Genomic DNA, 19,506 nt, shown 5'->3' with positions numbered 1-19,506 from the left:
AAAAAGGAGCGCATAGAGCATTGCAGGAGCTGAATGAGAACCAACAGGACACTTAGCACGGGGGAAATGGCAGGAGAAAAGACAGAATGTCTAGGCAGAGGCCAGATCCTGCAGCTTCTTAGGAATTTTAAGGACTTTGGAATTTATTCTCAGGGCAACTGATTGAACGTCCTTGAATACTTAAGCAGGGATGTGGCAAGATCAGATTTAAAATTTTAAAACATTACTCTGACTAAAATGTGGGGAATATTTTAGAGAAAAGCAACAAGTGGACGTAAGGAGAACTATTGTGAGATTCTTGCCAAAATGAGATGAGAGATGAAGATATTGTAGATAAGGTAGTGTTTTAAGTACTCTATAAGAGATATGTTAAAGTTTATTTTGAATGGTGGATACAATATTTTCTTTGACTTCTTTTCTTACATTTCTCTTTTAGGATTTTCTGTGGCATCCAGAGGTTAATGGTTCTATGAAACAGTGTATCAAAGTGTGGACTGAGGTCTGTATTTGAAAATATAGGCCTTGCTGGTTTTGAGCAATCAGATTTTGAAAGCTCATTCTCCCATATTCACCTGTCCCATTCTCCTGTACTTTATACCAACCTTTTTGATTTCGACCATGCTGGGTTGATTATCACTTTACTGAGAGAACAAAGTTTTGATCCAATACCTCTGTTATCACCATTCTAACCCTATGGTGATTATGCTTATACCACACTTTACTGATTTAAAACTTTCTGTTACTGTTGTAGCTCGGTTAATTCAAACTCAGATAATCTTTCTAGCACTATATACATTCTCTTGAGCATTTGTCCACTTTGTTCTTCAAACTCATGTCCTGATACTTCAGGAAACTTTTTTTTTTAATATCCTGTTTTTTTCCCTTTTATCATTATATTTGTGACCTAAAAGTCGAGCCTAATGTGTTTTGGCTCGTAATGTTTGGAGATAAATTAGATATAAGGCCAGTATGCTGTTAACCTCAGAAAACCCCTAACTTCTCACAAGTTCACTTTAGAACTTCCATAGTCTCTCCATATAGCTCCTTGTCAGTCCTTTAATTAAACCTGTATTCTTTTCCAGAGGTATTTGCATTTGGGATTGGTAAAACAATATTCAATTTTGTTGACCTTGTTTTGCTTAATTACTTGTGTTGCAGTGATATTTTTCTTTGCTTCTTTTCACAATAAGTGTTTAGTACAGCAACCAAATAGACTTTGGTAGGATCCAGTGAGAACCTAGTCAACATTTTTAACTTTGTTTCTTTAAGAAAATGTTTAAGTTTTCAAAAAACAAACATGCAGACCACTTCTAGAATTCAACTTTCTGGAAAATTGGGATCTCACATAATTTTGTTTTGTTTTTATTGATGTGTTTTTAAATGTCCAGAAGTATAATGTTATGAGTATATTTCAGATGATTTAAACATGTGTTTTACCTTGTGCTGGACCTGAAAGTATATCCATTAAAGTAGTAGAAATTCACAGTTAAACAAACATCAGTGTAACATAATTTATAAGTCAGGCAAGATCACAAAAAACCTTTGTTATTTACTAACCTGGAGATATATTGCATATTCAGATCTTCTGTTCTTATAATTTGCTAACACTGGTTTTTGGAGCTTTAGATTCTGTTGTAAAACTCCTTATGATTATTGGGGGAGAGGAAAGATTCAACTTATTGGGATAGATGGCCATGTAATTACCTGAGATTGATTAGTTCATTGGTTTCAATCAAAGAGTATATATGTATGCATGTATTTATGTATTTATTTTTTAATATTTCCATAATAAGCTGCTAGATCCTGAGAATACAAAGTTCTGTATTTTTATTATGTATGTACTATTACTAGCTTTGTTCTAGGTACTAGGAATGTGACTGGGAATTAGCCCCAGTCTCAGGCCTTGAGGAATGTGCAATCTAGTAGATAGTGACTTTCTTATGAATAAAGGTATGATAATATGAAGGGTAACAGTAGAATTGAGCGCAAAGAACTATGAAAGCACCATGGAGAGAGGCACTTAGAATGAGGGTTGTTTAGAGTAGTGAGGATCTAAGAAAGCTTTACAGAGGAGATAATATTTCTAGAAGAACAGTGGATTAGAAAGATATACTTATGAACTGAAACAGCCTTACAGATACTTACAGGCATAAAAGCAAAGTTGAATTTAAACAACTCTACTGTTATCCAACAGATATTTATAAATCAGCTGCCATATTTTAGGCACCAGGCTAAACACTGTTGATACCCTGGTTAACATAACAGAGTTCCTCTCCTCAAAGAGCTTCTAGGTGAGTGACAGATATAAGTAATTAAGGAAACCAGCAACTTAGATTTAATTCTGTCGGTGAATGGTAGTCATTAAGTCTGAGCTACTTAGATGGATTTGGGGAGTCTTGGTATGGAGTGAGTTGATATTTGAGGTGACTTGAATAGAAATAATTGAATAGGCAGCAAGTATAGATTAAATAAGAGAGTGTAGGAATGGAACTATAAAAAAGATTATGAGAGGAGGTAGTAAAAGGGGTAAGAGGAAAAGCAGAAGAAGAATAACTGTAATATCACACACAGGGAAGGAAAGAGTTTTAAAAAGTGGATAGTAGTGTCACTTTAGGAACTATATAGGGTAGAATGAAACTACAGGACTTGGCAATTCAGAGTTCATTAATGGGCTCTGAGGACAGTTTTAATGGATGGTTAATTCAAAATCTAAACATGATAAGTTGAGGCATAAATGAGAGATATAGAAATCAGCATAGTGAAAGCGGAATGCTCTTCCAAGTAATCTGTTGGTCAAGAGTGTGAACGGGCAGAATTTGAGAGTGAGACAGGATTGAAGGAGCATTTTTTGAGGATAAAGATGATTTAACATTTTGTGGATTGAGGGAAGAAAGAAGAGTAGAGAAGGATGAAATGGATAATTCAGGAGTCTGAGGAGATAACTTATGGATATAGCTCCAGAAGTAAAAAGGGAGGAGATATAAACGCAGAGCAATGGACTAGCCATTAAGCAGAATAGGAACATATTTTGTTTACTCTCCTGTCAGAGGAAGGTAGACTGGGTGAGCATATGGACAAAGTTGTAAGAATGGAGGAAGGAAGGCAAGAGCACACAAGCCAGATGAATTCTGTTTTCTCTGTGAAGTTTGAGAATTAGGCTTTATGCCAAAAGTGAGGAGGAGGACAGGAGGGACCTGTGTAAGGGAAAAATAATTTGGGATAACCACTGTGAAGAGTGAGAAAGGGAGCCACCTACGGATGAGGAAAAAGTTTCACTGAAGTAGCAATGTAAGATGGAGCATGCTAGACTGGAAACTGGAATATCTCTGACGAGAAATAGATTAATTTTGTTATTACTTTTCTCTGCTTTCATAGTTTTCTCCACTGAGCATGTTTTACCTTCATAATGAGACAGTGACTGTCATTTCTATTTTTATATATGGGTTGGACTTTTTCTGATTTCTTGTTTTTAATTGTTTCTTGTGCACATGATTGTATTATCAGATCTTCTATGTTGTGGAAGATGCATTGAACCCAGTAGTCAGAAGACTTAAGTTCTGGCTTTGTCCCTGCCAGGCCTCAGCAATAGCTATAAACCTTTCTGAGTCTATAGCCTTTGTTGTTTTTTTTTTTAATTTTATTTATTTATTTATTTATTTATTTAGGCTGTGTTGGGTCTTCGTTGCTGCACGCAGGCTTTCTCTAGTTGGGGCAAGCGGGGGCTACCCTTAATTGCGGTGCTCAGGCTTCTCATTGTGGTGGCTTCTCTTGTTGCAGAGCACGGGCTCTAGGTGCCTGGGCTTCAGTAGTTGTGGCACATGGGCTCAGTAGTTGTGGCTCGAGGGCTCTAGAGCGCATGCTCGGTAGCTGTGGCGCACGGGCTTAGTTGCTCCGCAGCATGTGGGATCTTCCCAGACCAGGGCTCAAACCCATGGTCCCTTGCATTGGCAGGCGGATTCTTAACCACTGCGCCACCAGGGAAGTCCCTATAGCCTTTTTTTATAAGATATGTATAATATCTTCCTGCCTATCTAACAAGTGGCAAGAATCTATATTAAAATGAGCTAATTTAAGAGAAATACTTAGTAAATTACTAAGTACTATATAACTGGTAGTATTATTAATAGTATAATTTGCACTAGGTGAGGATCTCTACCAAATTACTCGGTTTTTTTCCACATTATGGTCTATAATAATTATCAGTTTACTTTGTTAAATACATACTAGATTGGCTTTCCCAAAAGATCATGTTTCTTTAGAGCACTGCATTTTATTTAACACTTAAACTGTATACCCTGTAGGCTTCCAAGAATACTTTTTAATTGGCTGACATAATATACTAGAGCTTTACACAGTTTACTCAGAATTCAGAATAATATTAGGCTGTGTTAGATTTCAGTAGTGTTTTTTTGTCTTTGTTTTTGTTTTAAAGAACACCAAAGAATTAGCCATACAAGCCTCATGCCATCCTGTATAGTCATATAACCATGTAAGGTTTTAGGCATGGGGTGTCCATCTTATTGTAACAAGAATCTGATAAGGAACCCTAGAAAATTAAAATGCATTTAAATAGAAGAAGAACTTAAATTTAAGGGAAAAAATTAAGGGATATTACTTGCGTTAATTTCCTGAACTGAATATAACACTATTATAAAGATTTTTCTTTCTTCAGGATTCTGTTGCAAAGCCCCATGTGGTTGTAGCAGGAGCTGCCACAGTAAGTTATTAACTGATTCTTACATAATGATTTTTGTTTCATACTTAAGAACATGCTAAGAAAAAATTAACTGATGTTATATAGAATTCTTGATTATACTTATATTTTAATTCCTATTTCTATTAATTAGTTAGATGGATAATTTTTTAAAAAGATCTGAATGAACTTAGGAAATTTGATGGTAAATGTCAATATTATTTTATATCTAAAATTACGTTCTTCTTGAACGTTATACATTGAAAGTCTAATTTTATATCAGCTTTTTATAACTGCCTTCATACATTTCATGAAATAATTTGACCATACTTTATTCTAATATTGAATAAGAATGGGAATTATCTTAAAATAATAACCTTTGTTACAATAGAGGAAATTATATACTTTAATTTTTCTGTGACAAATACTGAATTAATGCTTAATTTTTACTTCCTCTTAGTGGTCTATTAAAATTCACAATGGCAGCAACGAAGCACTTTCCCAATATAAAATGAACATTACCTCCATAGCACCACTTTTAGAAAAATTGGCAAAGACTAGTGATGTTTATTGGGTCTTACAAGGTAAGGGATAAGTAATGAAAAAAATGTCATTTTGTATATATTTTGAGACATAGGTTTCTATTATCTTCTATTTCAAGAAGCAGAATTACTACTTTATGAGAATAAATTTTGAAATAAGGTTTGAAAAATTAGAATAAATTTGAGCTATTTGCTTTCCTGTTTTGAACTTAAGGAATAGACAGACTAATAAATATAATAAGTAAAAAAAAATTAATATTAAATAAAGAGGTTCTCCAAGGAACCTTAGCAGGTAGAACAGCTGCAGAATATAACAAAGAGAATAAGTCCTAAAGGCAAATAAGATGTTTGCCTCTGATTTTTTAATTTCTTACCAAGTATATTTATTGTGATAGGGAAATAGAGAAAAAATTGTCTGGTTCATAATATTATGTTCATTGGAAGTAAATATTCTTTGGAATCGACAATATATTTAAATTCAAACCAGCTAGTTTATACTTGGTAATGAAATTCTTTAAGAGAAAGTTGACATTAGATCAACTCATTTCAGGAGTTTATTGAATGTCCATTATTTAATGCCTAGCACAATATGAAATGTCTTGGGTATTTTAGCAATTCAAGTTGTTTGTCAGAAACTCTTATGATTGTTTCCAAGTTTAATGTCAAGCTGAGAGAAACAACACGGTGGTGATAATCTCTTCCAAAATCCCTATTTCATTTACAGACTCATTGTTAACCTTTCTATTACTAAAGTGAGGAAAAAGTTAAATTTAAATGATTTATGGTAAGTGATAAAAGACCTCGATCCTTAATAATATTACCTCCTAATTGTGTGAACAAAGTTTGCAAAATGAATCAGCAACAGGAGGAAAAAAAGATTGGCTGCTATTCTTAATTAGGCCATCTTCCATAATCCAGTTTTAAACTCCGGTTACCTGCTATAACCCAGCATCCAAAATTTTTAAACTCTTAAGACATGCTAGAACATAAAAGTGTTTCCTGAAAGCTGTGTACCTAAGAGAGAAGAGGTATAAAAGTTCTTTAACTTTAAGAGGGTTATGGATTGATTCAAAAATTGAATACAGGATAGGAAATCTATTGTAAACCTTGGCCAACTTTATTTTAAAAAGAATTATTAAGTGCTTGGAATTCTCTGAACTTTAACAACAAAATATGAAATGCAGTTAACTAACTTGCATGATTATAATTTCTACCAGTAGGGATTTTTAAGTGTATTTTTAAAAATATGTTTCATGTGCAGATCCTGTTTATGAAGATCTATTAAGTGAAAATAGGAAAATGATCACTAATGAGAAGATAGATGCCTACAATGAAGCTGCAATCAGTATTTTGAATAGCAGCACCAGAAATTCTAAATCGAATGTTAAGATGTTCAGTGTTTCCAAATTAATTGCTCAAGAAACCATCATGGAATCTTTGGATGGCTTACATCTTCCTGAATCAAGCAGAGAAACTGTAAGAATTCTTGTATCTGTCAGTACAGACCGTAATATCTAATTGGTTATGGCTATATGTCACTATAACGTGGTAATAAATAATTTAATTGCAGTCTTAATTACTTGCAGTTATTCTATCTAAACATAGATCTAGAAATAATTGTGCTTTCCATCACCTAGCTGAATATATAAGTGAGAGTTTTAGTATACTCTAAGGGAGAAAGTTATGGAAGGGAGGAAATGCGACTTCATTTAGGAGTGCTAGTTACTCTTAATATCCCTTGTTTCATATAAAGCTTATAAGTTCTCAGCACACTCATGTTTGAAAACTACTGCTTTATACTCTCTTTGCCTTGAACCTTAAATTTACAAGATTAAACTTCTGTGAAGAGCACATTTTTTTAATATATAGAATGATTTTTATTATTTCCTTCTAGTTCTGATACCCTAAGCATGATTCAATGTACAAAGTAGATACTGAACAAATCCAGATTGATGGGTGGAAAAGGATTTTAGGTTAAGTACAAAAGAGAACTGCATAATTATAAATTTTCACACATAGTACAATAGATATTATTTAGAGTTATTGTTTTCTTATAAAGCAGTGGTTCTTAACCTTTTTGAGGATCACATAACCCTGTATCTGATAAAAAGTAATGGTTCTATTCCTCTCCTGAAGAAAAATACATGTCTGCATACACACACACACGGTTCTCCATATTTTTTCAGGGGCTTTGTGGACTCCCTGGAACTGGTTAAGAACCTTGGGATGGAGTTTGTAGGCTAGTATCTGCAAGAGTTCCAGGCTCAGAGTCTCCTGAAGTCTCAGAGCTAAGAGAATGAGATTTTCTAAATAACTGAGTACTTTGAATGTTTTAGGCTTAAATAATATAATCATCTTAAGAGTTCTAGGGGTACCTAAACTATAAAGTTTTCATAAACTAGATTTGACTGAACCTTCAACTAGAAATACTTAACAGCTTGCCTAGAATATTTTTATTATAATGAAACCATGTTGAAGATTCTACACTTTATTTAAAATTAGAAATCTTAAAACTGTTGAATCCTAAGTGATCCATAAACTGTAAACCAAATGAAGGGCATATTATAAATATTGTTAGCTAAGAATTAATTATTTTTGGTGGCAGTTATTTTATATTCTTTTTTCACATCTAAAGACTGGGACTCTATCTTAAGTATCTTGGTATCTTTTGTATTGAAAATCTGCTAATTAAATTTCTTTGGTCCTTGACATCTGTCAGTATTTTTGTAACCAAAGGTCACAGCCCATTAACAGCCATGAAATCAGCATTTTTTTCTTTTTTTAAAGAATAGAATGGAAAAAAGTCAGATGCATTCCAAGTAGTAAGGATAGGTATTGTTTCCCATATATGTGTTCTGAGTCACATTCTAAAATGAATTTTTCATTATGGTTAATAACCCAAGAAGTTGGAAAAACCCTGAACTAGTTATTTACAGATTGAAGGAATACCATTATTTACATGAGTGTTTGGGAAATCGTAGCATAAAGTACAAAAGCATTTTGGTTTCAGTGCTGAAACGGTAGTATTCACAGGAGAAAATCTAATGGGAAATACATTACTGACAAGATAATAATGAAATAACTTGATTTGTTCACAGAGTGCAATGATTCTTATGAACGTGTATTGCAATAAGATTTTGAAGCCTGTAGATGGTTCCTGTTGTCAACCCCGGCCTCCTCTTACTCTCCTACAGAAGCTAGCTGCTTGTTTTTTCACTTTATCTATTATTGGATATTTAATTTTTTATATAATTCATCGTAATGCTCATCAGAAGAATAAGCCTTGTACTGATTTGGAAAGTGGAGAAGAAAAGAAGAATATTATCAATCCCCCAGTGTCTCCATTAGGAATACTTTTACAGTCTTTCTGCAAACTTGGCCTGATCATGGCTTATTTCTATATATGTGACCGTGCAAATCTATTTATGAAGGAAAACAAATTTTATACACATTCAACTTTCTTTATTCCAATTATCTACATCTTGGTTTTGGGAGTATTTTACAATGAAAATACTAAGGAGGTAAGAGTCATTTTCTTTTTAGTTCATGTTATCCTTTTCATCTCATTACAAAGTGTAGATTAAAGAAATAATATCATTTATCATGCCATAATATACAAACATTTACATATATAGAAGAGGATGAAGGAATATTGCAGCTGTACTTCACTTAGCGGACTCTTAACTGTTGCTTTTTTGAAACAGTTTAGAGAAAGTTCAGAGTTTCATAAAGATTGTTGAAAAGCTGGAAAATAATGACCTGTGAAAAAGATATCATGATTTGGTGTCATTTTGCCTGCTTGAGGATGGAGAAAGTTGAGGTGCTCCCAATTTTGTAATGGTCTTCAAACATGAGATACTATTATCTTTTATAAGTTAAAAACATATAATTATACTAATAAACACTTGTTATATTTATATGTGTATATAGTCAGACATGTACACACAAATTAGAACTTACATAATAATGTGGGCACTGTTCATAATCTTCTGAATTCCTATTTTAGTATTGCTGTAATTGCTCAGAATATTAATGTAACTCCTTTATAAGTCATGATTTATTTGAATTAATAAATTCTATTGTAAGACATAACTTTCATATGAGGATGATTAATCAGTTCTTCATTTCCAGTGGGAATATTCTAGAGAAAATAAAGTATAATAAAGGAGCTTTTTTTTTTTTCACAATAAAGTATAAAAGAACTGTAAGATCTTTTCTAACTGAAATTCTAAGATTTTCTTAAAGAAAATTATAAAATGACATTTTTTTAGATTTACAAACACATCTGTCATAGTTTAAAAGTAATCTTAATATAAAACCATAAGTATCAACTTAAATATTTAAAGTCTCTTTTATATTCATTTTCAAATTCATATTATACTTTAAATAGTTTTATTATCTCTTTTATCAAGAAATAAAATGACAATCTTTAACTGTTTTTCCCCCAAGGTTCTTTTGAAAGAAGCATTAGCTTTATATCCTATGAGAAAAATGTTAACATATTTAATGTATACTGTCCAAATAATAGCTTCATGAAGAATTTTAAAACAAATTTTGATTCTTTTACACAGACTAAAGTGTTAAATAGAGAACAAACAGATGAATGGAAAGGCTGGATGCAACTTGTGATTTTGATTTATCATATCTCTGGAGCAAGTACAGTAAGTATTTTGAATTTAAGTTCTGAAAATATAGGAAATAATGTCACTTTAATGTTTCCTTAAGGGCACCAATTCTTTTGTGTTTTATATTCTCTACCATTTGGAGACCCTTCTTATTTCCCACCCAATTTTTCTGTCTTCCCATTTTTCTCCTCCCATCTGACTCTTTGAGAATGTATAGTCTTAAAAGCAAAATAATTATTTTTTTAAAGATAAAGCAATAATTTGTATTTACTTTGCCTTAATTTTAATGTAGTAGGAACAGCTAATAATCTAAGGGTATTGTTTCATGTCCTGCTGAACAACTAAAGTTATCAAGAAACTTTCTAGATGATACTTAATTGCAAAGGAGTTAGAATAGGCAAGTTACTATTAAAAGAAATCAAATTAGATGATTATATTTTATATTCTATCCTTCACTGTATGTTAGGAAGTTTGACCAATCATTTTTATATTTTTAAAGTTTAAAAACTTAGAACTCTCTTGCCCCAGTATTCAGAGTACTCAGATACCGATGGTCTGCTGTTGTTGACCATGTATTATGTGCCATACTTCATAAGTATTACCACTTCCATGAGATGGAAGACCCTTCCTTTGCTCACCTAGTGCCCTCTGTACCTGGACAAAATCATTTTTCCCTTATTCGTAGGTGTCTTTTTATATCTTTTAGACTTAGGATTCTCATGATATGGGGACATCTTGGATTTGGTAGGGGTAGAAAAAATGTGTTCAGAATTGTAACATTACAGTTACATACATTTAAAACAAGCTTTTAAGAGTAAACCTAGGTATCTAATAACCACTTTCACACAAGTTTTTATAGGGAAGGTACAAACTGATTTCTATAAAATATGTTTTAAAAATTTAACAAATTCTTTCATAATTTGGGAACTACTGAACTGGTTTTTATTGCTTTATTTGCTTATATAAAGCACATGTCTGTAAACAGTAACTTAACATAGAATCAGTGATTCCATTTAACACTGAGTCAATGTTAAGTTGAGATAATAGGGGAGTGTTGCCCAGAAAGGAGTATTTTGAAATTTCCATTGCAGCATTTAAGAAGATAAATAATACTAGGGTTTTTCAGATATCTCTAACAATTAGAAATACTAATGTTATTCTTCATTAAGTCTCTTTATTATTTTCAAAAATTACTGGTGATTTTATGGATGGCTTGTTTGAAGGGCAAAAGGCAGAGGAAGAAGTATAATATTTACTGAAATTGTATGGCTATGATATGTATATTTGTGACAGCAGTAAAACTCCTGTGACACTGCAGCTGAAGGGGACCTAGTGAATTCAAGTAACTGTGGAAGAACCAAGACAATAAAAGAGATCCAAAGCAAGGAGAGATGAAGATAGTAAGAATTAGTTCATAAGCCCAGTTCAGAATTTGTAGGATAAATTTAGCAAATTTTCTAAAAAGTAACGATGAATATTGAATCATAGAAATATCTCTGACATATGAAGAAAGATTAGTTTAATTTGAGTGGGGTGGGGAGAGGGTTTTGTTTTAAGAAAATGCCACTTAAGACATAATTAATTGCTGACATATAAAGGGTAATAGTACTGTGTAAAAAAATATATATATATCAGATAGAAAGAATTAATGGCATTCAGTTCTTCAATTCATTGATTCCAGAAAGGATTTGGATCATCAAAGGATGAAAGCAATTTGGCATTCTATTATAATTATTTGCCGAGCTAGCATTCTAATACATCTTAGACTATATCCCAATACATTCTAGGTTACAATTTAAAAACATCTATATTCTGGAAGGACATACTTTTCATTAACAGATCAGTTGTTATGATTAATTAACATATCCCTGTTCATTTGTATAGAATTTTGTGGTTAAAAATTACTTGTATCTACACTGGCAAAGCATTATTAGCATGGGTTATAATGTATTTGGGGACTTGATTCTTGGATATTTGTGGGATTTCCCTCATAAAAACTTTTTAATGGTCATGATTATTTTAATTACCTAACCTTAATGCTTTTTATTTTGAGTAAAATGTGTCAGACTTTAGTTGTGCCATGTTTTTATAGTAAAATAGAAACTATGTCAAAATTTACAGAGAATTATTAAAATAATCCAGATGGTCTGGCAGATTGCAACTGTTGGTGTAAACATTCTTTTAAACATAACTTATATCTGATATGGATAAAATATTGTGAATGAAATACAGAGAGTGCAGCAAGTTAGGTATATACAGTAGATGATTTTGTGTTCCATTGTGGCTTTTTCTCCTTTGAGAGTTTGTAAATAACTTCCAAACTCAGGGACCTGAATAAAAGGTCTTAAGGGAAAATTTGTGGGGCTCGAAAAAGAAGAGAACCAGCAGTCAGCCTATTAATTCTAATGAAATAGGATTCTCAATATACTTTTAATACTAAAATTTTGTTGTAAGTAATACTTTACTCCTGAAAGACAAAAAGGAAAACAGTTCGAATTAAAGGAGACTAAAGAGGAATGAAAACTAAATGCAATGTGTGATTCTTGGTTCAAGGTTCCTAAATCAAAAAAAAATTTTTTTAATCATAATGGATATCACTGGGACAATCAAGGAAACTCATATATGGATTGTACGGTAGATACTATTATATTTATATTAAATTTCATGGGTATTATAATGATAATATAAGAAACTATGTAAGAAACTTTTCTTACAAGAAACTATTCTTTCTTAGGCGATACTTGCTAAAATATTTAGGAATGATGTCACATGGTCTGCAAATACTTTTGAATAGTTCAGCATGGTAAATAGTTGTTCGTTGTACTATTCTTGCAACTTTTCTGTTGGTTTAAAATATCTTAAAAAGTTGGGAGAAGTATTACATGAAATTTGTAATAATCCAACATTGGTAGAAACTTGGCAAATTGTTGTGATAGTGTTTAATTCAATTTAAATGGTTGTATTTACTGTTTAAATATAACCAAGTCTAAACATTGTAGGCCCAGACCCAGTCTTGAGGGGATTCGAAAGCATGTGTTATGGAGAATGGTTGAAGTAATTGGGAATGGTTAGCCTCGGTTTGACATCTGTTTTCAAATACTCATAGAACTATCAGATGTAAAAGTGATTAAGTGCGTGCATATGGCTCTAGAGTTAGACTGTCCATTTTGGTGGCCACTAGCCACACGTGGCCATTGAGCACTTGAAATGTAGTTAGTCGGAATTGAGATGTGCTGTAAATGTGAAATATATATCAGATTAAGTATGATTAATTATGATAAATGCATACAAAGTTCAAAGGCTTAGTATGAAAAAATATGAAATATCACAGTATATGTTGGAATGATAATATTTTGGATATATTGAATTAAATAATATGTTTATTAAAATTAATTTCACTTATTTCTTTTAACTGTTTAAGTGTCTGGCAGCCACATTAAAAATTTACCATGTGGCTCACATTTTATTTTCATCGCACAGCACTGCCCTAGAGAGCTTAATTTGGTAGCTTTTACATAGAGTTTGATTTCAACTTTTCATGGAAAGGAACTTTATAGCAATTAATGACCATCTGAAAATGGAATGGATTGCCTTGGGAATTTGTGTGTTTTCTGCTATTAAAAAGTGCTCAAATACTTGAAGGGAATATTTTAGAGGAGTGCATTCAAGAATGAGGTAAAGATACAGGTTTAGGTTAGATAAGTTTTGAGGCTATTTCAATACTGTATTCCCACCTTCATCCCAGTGATTCTAATATGTTACACCTTCATTGAAAATTCCTGATCTAATGATACGACATTTAAAAAGAACTAATGATGAAAAGCAATAAATATGAACTCTAATATATAGATTGTTGGTGCTAAAGGAACTCAAAAGAAGGAGAAATGACTTTCATCTGAGAGTAAAAGATTGGAAAATTTGACCAGGGCTCTAAAGAAAAATAGGATTTGTATAAACAAAATGTGGTTAGGAGAACATTCCAGGGTAGAAAGAACAGGTAAACAAAGGAGAGGTGACAGGAAAGTACAAGAAAGACCAGTTTAGGAGACAGAGAATCTAACAGTTTGGCTAGAGTGGAGACTATGTTGAAGAATTTATGACATTATAATTCAGGGGGGTTTTCCTTCCAGAAAAAAATGTTATCCCTCAGAAAAGAAAAAGATGTGTTCAAGGATGCATTCAAGGATATATACAAAAGATGCATATGTTCGAGGCCTTATAAAATCTGTTTAAGGCGTCTGCTCAATTATCTTATTTTATCCTACAAAGTATCACTTGGGGAAGACATGTTAAACTAAAATGGCCCTAACCAGTGTTAATGCTGGATAATTACAGAGGTGATCAGATGAGTCTATAAAATAGAAGCCAAAAAAATGTTTACATAGATTTAGTAATTATTCCTAAAAGAATGGCCTTATAATTACAAAGGTTAGATGTCACTAAACAAGCCTTTTAAAGATCATTTTAAAAAACAGTACACTATCTGTGTTTTAGAGATCGTAACTATACACCTAAAGCACTAATAGGTGGTGGGGAGACATCTGACAGTGTTCTAAGGTTAAGAGAGTTAGGACTTGTAAATGAAATAATATTTCCAGTGACTCCCATAAAATAGAGATTAGAAATATGTTATATTTCTTTCAGCTTAGACAGAAGTGAAGATGTGATGCTCTGAAAACTCATGGTAAAGATGAAACATTGATACAGGAGTGTAAAATAAAATTGTTTTATAAAATAAGATTAGACGGGAAATAATATTTCTGAATTATGTTTGCATATGTTTTTTAAATGTAATTTTTGCTAAATAATCAAATATTTTAAGTAGTGATGTGACAATTTTATTTACAAGTCTAAATTGTGTATATTTAGGGGGGCCAAAAATGTAGGATTTTGGGGGTTTTTTTGGGTTTTTTTTTTTGGCTGCATTGGGTCTTCGTTGCTGCGCGTGGGCTTTCTCTAGTTGTGGCGAGCGGGGGCTACTCTTCATTGTGGTGTGCGGGCTTTTCATTGCGGTGGCTTCTCTTGTTGCGGAGCACGGGTTCTAGGCATGCGGACTTCAGTAGTTGTGGCTCGTGGGCCCAGTAGTTGTGGCTTGCAGGCTCTAGAGCGCAGGCTCAGTAGTTGTGGCGCACAGGTTTAGTTGCTCCGGGGCATGTGGGATCTTCCCCGACCAGGGCTTGAACCCACGTCCCCTGCATTGGCAGGCAGATTCTTAACAACTGTGCCACCAGGGAAGCCCTTTGTTTTGTTTTTTATCTTATTGAGAAAATGTGAACTCCAGAGTGACCTTGTATTCAGCATATATATGGTGATTAATAATTATGGATATCATATATTTAATTCAAATTGGATGAAATGTACAAAGCGCCTCACATTTATTAACTCATTCATTCCTCACAAGACCCTTTGAGGAAGGAGAAGATAGTCTCATTTTGCAGTTTAGAAACTCAAATTTAAGTTTAAAGTCACATAGCTAATAAGTGGCAGAACCAGAATTTGAATCTAGGTCTCTGATTCCAAAGTCTACTTTTTTTAACCCCTGGTACAAGCCTTAATTTTTGAGAATAAATCTTTTCATTGAGATAATGCTGAATGATAATGATGCTCCACTATCTTGGTTAAATTTACTGGTTATGATAATTTAGGTATAGTTAGTGTCAGCATGTATTTCACCTGTTTATTTTTGTCAACAGTTTTTGCCTGTGTACATGCACATTCGGGTTCTGGTTGCTGCGTATCTATTTCAAACAGGGTATGGGCATTTCTCATACTTTTGGATCAAAGGAGACTTTGGAATCCATAGAGTATGTCAGGTAGGAATGCACTGTTATTTGTTTTCTTTCATTTCAACATGCTTTTGTGCCTAACTGTTGAGAAACTATAAATATATCTATTTTAAGGCCATAGATAATTTGAATTTATGAAATAGCACTTTAAAGTTTTGTTATTTCCATGTTCTATGGTTAATAATCAAGATAAATAATTTATTACTGAGGGATGAAAAAATAGAATTTAGATGAATGTATGATAAAAGCAAAAGGGAGAACATTGCTGATTCACTTTAGTTTTGTAGAAATGTACAGTTACATGGGATTGTTATAACATGCTATGTTTTCTCTCTCTAAGAAGAGGATTAATATTTTTTGTTTCTACCTTGTGCTAGGAAGTTTGTAAACATTATTTTATTTACCCTTCATTACAACCCTGAGTTGTGATCTTTATGTTTACAGACAAGGACACTGAGGCTCAGAGAGGTTAAATAATTTGCCTAAGGTCACACTGTAAGTGATAAAGCTCTAATATTAATCTGCTCAAATTCTGTGTTCTTTGACATCACACTGTCTGAAATGACTGTTACAAAAGTCGCAAAGATACTTTTGATTTTCAAAGACAGTTTTTAATTTGAATAATATTATTTTGTATCTATTAAAATGTTCAATTTAATACCAAATGAGGTAAATCAGCATCAAACAGAGATGAAATGGACACCCTTTTGTTGAGGTAATCTAATCTCTGTTTATGACCTGTAGCTCTAGGAAGGAGGTTTATAATTCTTTTGCTGCATTTAACAAGATGGCAGTTGTAGCCAGAGGACAGCTCAGGTTGGTGCTTTGCTGGGATTCAGTTAATATAATGATACATAAATATTTTATATTCAACTCTTTACAATGATTTTAAAATAAATGTGATTTTAGGGATTAGTAAAACATACTTGTACAGTTATTATTTTAGTCTTAAATAAACATTTATACTCTGTCAGAATCTGTCTGCTTTTCTTGCATACCTGGAATGAAAACCATTTTCTCCTCCTTTTTAATAGGTCTTATTTCGTCTCAATTTCCTGGTAGTGGTGTTATGTATAGTAATGGATCGGCCTTATCAATTCTATTACTTTGTCCCCTTGGTCACTGTATGGTTCATGGTCATATATGTTACTTTAGCACTGTGGCCACAGATAATCCAAAAAAAAGCAAACGGTAAATATACTCTCTTACTAATGTTAATGAATATATTCTTTCAATGTAAGTTCCTTTTCAGTTGCTAAAGGCTATTTTATTGAGACATGTTGACAGTTTAAATTTATGTGTAGCATTGACATTTTGAAATTTCGTTCTTAAATTACGTTTTTAAAATTTTACAGTTAAGTAGTTCAAGTAGTATAACAGTGCAGAACAATAGTTTGCATTTATATTGTATGTGTTTTCTCTTTTTTTAAAGTTAAATTTTCAAAGCCATTTTACATATCTACTAGTGCAACCGTTTTCAAACTATCTTGTATGGAGTCAGAATGGGGAGAGCCAGAAGAGAGGAAAGCCAAACAGGGCTCCAGGGCTGTACATCCTGCTTCAATCTTGGCAGTTCTGCTTTATTTGATTTCTTATATATATTGAGATTTTGAGTAAACATTATGTCAAACAAGCTTAAAAATCACTAATATAGTTTATATTCTAGACAACCCTTTAAGCAGTTATTATAAACCTGTTTTTCGTTTAAGGAAACCTAAGTGCCCTAAGAAGGTGTCATCTTCAAATTTCACATAGCCAGGTCTGATAATGTTCGAAGTGAGGTCACAGTCATTTATCTTAATGCTTTTTCCCCTCAAGATCATGTCATTAAAATAAAAGCCTCCCTTTTTTGGAAAAAGAAAATTTTTTATCTTTAATAATGTATTTAACTTAACTCTTTCAACCAAATATTGTATATCAAAAAATATTTTCTGTTGACTTCTATTATAATATCAAATAATTCTTTAGGAAAGGGTTCAATAATGTCCATTTGTGTCTTTGGACAGGCTCTGTAGTTTCATTCCTCAACACAAACCCAGCATATTAATAAAATGATAATCAGTATGTATAAACTGTGAACACATAATTTAAAATATGCATATGTTAAAATACATCTTATGGTTAAATTAGTCCACTAGGGAGTTCTTAAGCTCTCTCCTTAGAACTGTAATGTTTAAGCAGTATTACCTAAGTTATATTAAACGTGAGTGTTTGTTAGAGTTACATTGAACCTATTGTTCCAAATTTTGTTGTAACTTTCAATAATGAATAGTATAATTGAATCTAGGAGGTATTTTCAAATATATTTATAGTGGATAAATAGCAGGTATATGGGGTATCAGATTAATGTTGTAGCCTCATTCCTAGTAAGGACCCTCCACCTTTTTTCTTCCTTTGTGTCCTACTTGTAATTTATACTACTTAGATATATTTTTTGTATCCTGTAGGCAGCCTTAAATTATTTTTAAGAGCTATGCAGGGTATTAATATGTTAAATAGAGAGTATTTAATGTGTTTTCTAATGTAAGTTTACATTTCTTAGTAAATTAAACATTTTCTCTCTTAGGAAATTGTTTCTGGCATTTTGGCTTACTGTTGAAACTAGCCTTCTTGCTGTTATGTATATGTTTTTTGGCATATTCTCAGGTTTGTATAGTCTTTTTGGTTTATATTTTGTTCTATTTTATTGTAAAGTTCAAATCTATTAAAGTATGAGAGAAGAGTCAGCCTCATTTTAAGCCTCATTTTTTAATGACTGTAATAAAAGTGTCACTCTGTAGCTGACTACTCAGTGTGGTTCTTTTGAGACCTATCTACTTTTGTTACCACTGTTTTTGTTGTAAGAGCAATTTAAAGCTCTTCCTCTGGCAATTGTTCAAAATCCATTTTAGTTGACTTTGATCAATCAAACTTTTATTGAATGCCTCTTATAAGACACTACTTCTAAGTGAAGATCAAAATTCTCTTGACAGAATTTGCAACTTGGTTTGTGCATTATTCATGGCACCGAAATGTAGCTTGATTTTTCCATAACGGCATAGAGTAAAATTTTGGCTGTTAATAAAACCAGCTTCAGAGCAAAGGGGTTTGTATATACGTAGTACGTTTAACTTAATAAAACTTTTGGTCATTTTCTTATCTCTACCCTTTTATCCCCCTATTATGATGGTTGAGATTTTCTCAGCTATTTTAGCAGGATGGCAAATTGCTACCTGCTGGCAGTCCATCAGACAGACATATTATTTGGTCAGCATGATATTTATAACAAAATATTTTAATTTGAATGCCTATAGTTGTGACATACTCTGTAGTTTACTCCCATCTCCAACACTCTCTGTCTTGTATCTGGCTGTGCCAGGTAACAATGCCATATAAGCATTGTGTGTGTGTGTGTTTGTGTGTGTGTGTGTGTGTGTAGTCCTGTAAAGCTGGGTTTTTTTGTTTGTTTTATAGGCTTTCCTACTTATTTTTATACTTAGAAATAGAGCATATTTATTTCTGCCTGACTTCCAAGGTTTTTTGCAGGAAATATATAAAATAATAAGGAAGCAATAGGCAAATGTATAAAGAAATAGCCAGGTAACTGCCACATTACTTGATAATTATTCATTAAAATTCCCAACACTCCCTGGTTCATCTGAGGGAGAGAAAGGAGCACGGACCAGCAGTTCAATAGAAAGAATTAAGAAGATTTCCCCAGCTTTGGAACAGTATTGACCACTGGACAAGAAAAAAAGTACATAGCCCAGTGTCTTTCACAAAATGGGTGCTCATTAAATACTTGCTTATTAATCATACAAAAAATAAATTTTTAATGAGAAATAAATTTTTAAATTATAAATACATCATATATGTGATAT

The 19,506-nt window shown here is 32.5% G+C and overlaps 1 protein-coding gene across 2 annotated transcripts in view; it reads left to right on the top strand.

Moving 5' to 3' along the window:
* The window catches only part of CASD1 (CAS1 domain containing 1), a 68,273-nt gene that overhangs the window by 24,879 nt on the left and 23,888 nt on the right, over positions 1-19,506 (top strand). For both annotated transcript variants that reach the window (XM_082398322.1, XM_082398323.1), the window contains 9 exons: positions 437-499; positions 4,673-4,717; positions 5,154-5,277; positions 6,497-6,711; positions 8,334-8,756; positions 9,807-9,896; positions 15,554-15,673; positions 16,681-16,837; positions 18,213-18,292. In XM_082398322.1, the coding sequence (XP_082254448.1) occupies positions 437-499; positions 4,673-4,717; positions 5,154-5,277; positions 6,497-6,711; positions 8,334-8,756; positions 9,807-9,896; positions 15,554-15,673; positions 16,681-16,837; positions 18,213-18,292 (1,317 nt within the window). The remainder of the gene's footprint in view (positions 1-436; positions 500-4,672; positions 4,718-5,153; positions 5,278-6,496; positions 6,712-8,333; positions 8,757-9,806; positions 9,897-15,553; positions 15,674-16,680; positions 16,838-18,212; positions 18,293-19,506) is intronic.

The sequence above is a fragment of the Balaenoptera borealis genome, assembly GCF_965194805.1.
Source record: "Balaenoptera borealis genome assembly, chromosome: 7".
NCBI classification, from domain to species: Eukaryota; Metazoa; Chordata; class Mammalia; order Artiodactyla; family Balaenopteridae; genus Balaenoptera; species Balaenoptera borealis.
Note: the sequence above shows the minus strand (reverse complement) of the source record. Positions and strands in the feature narration are given on the sequence as shown.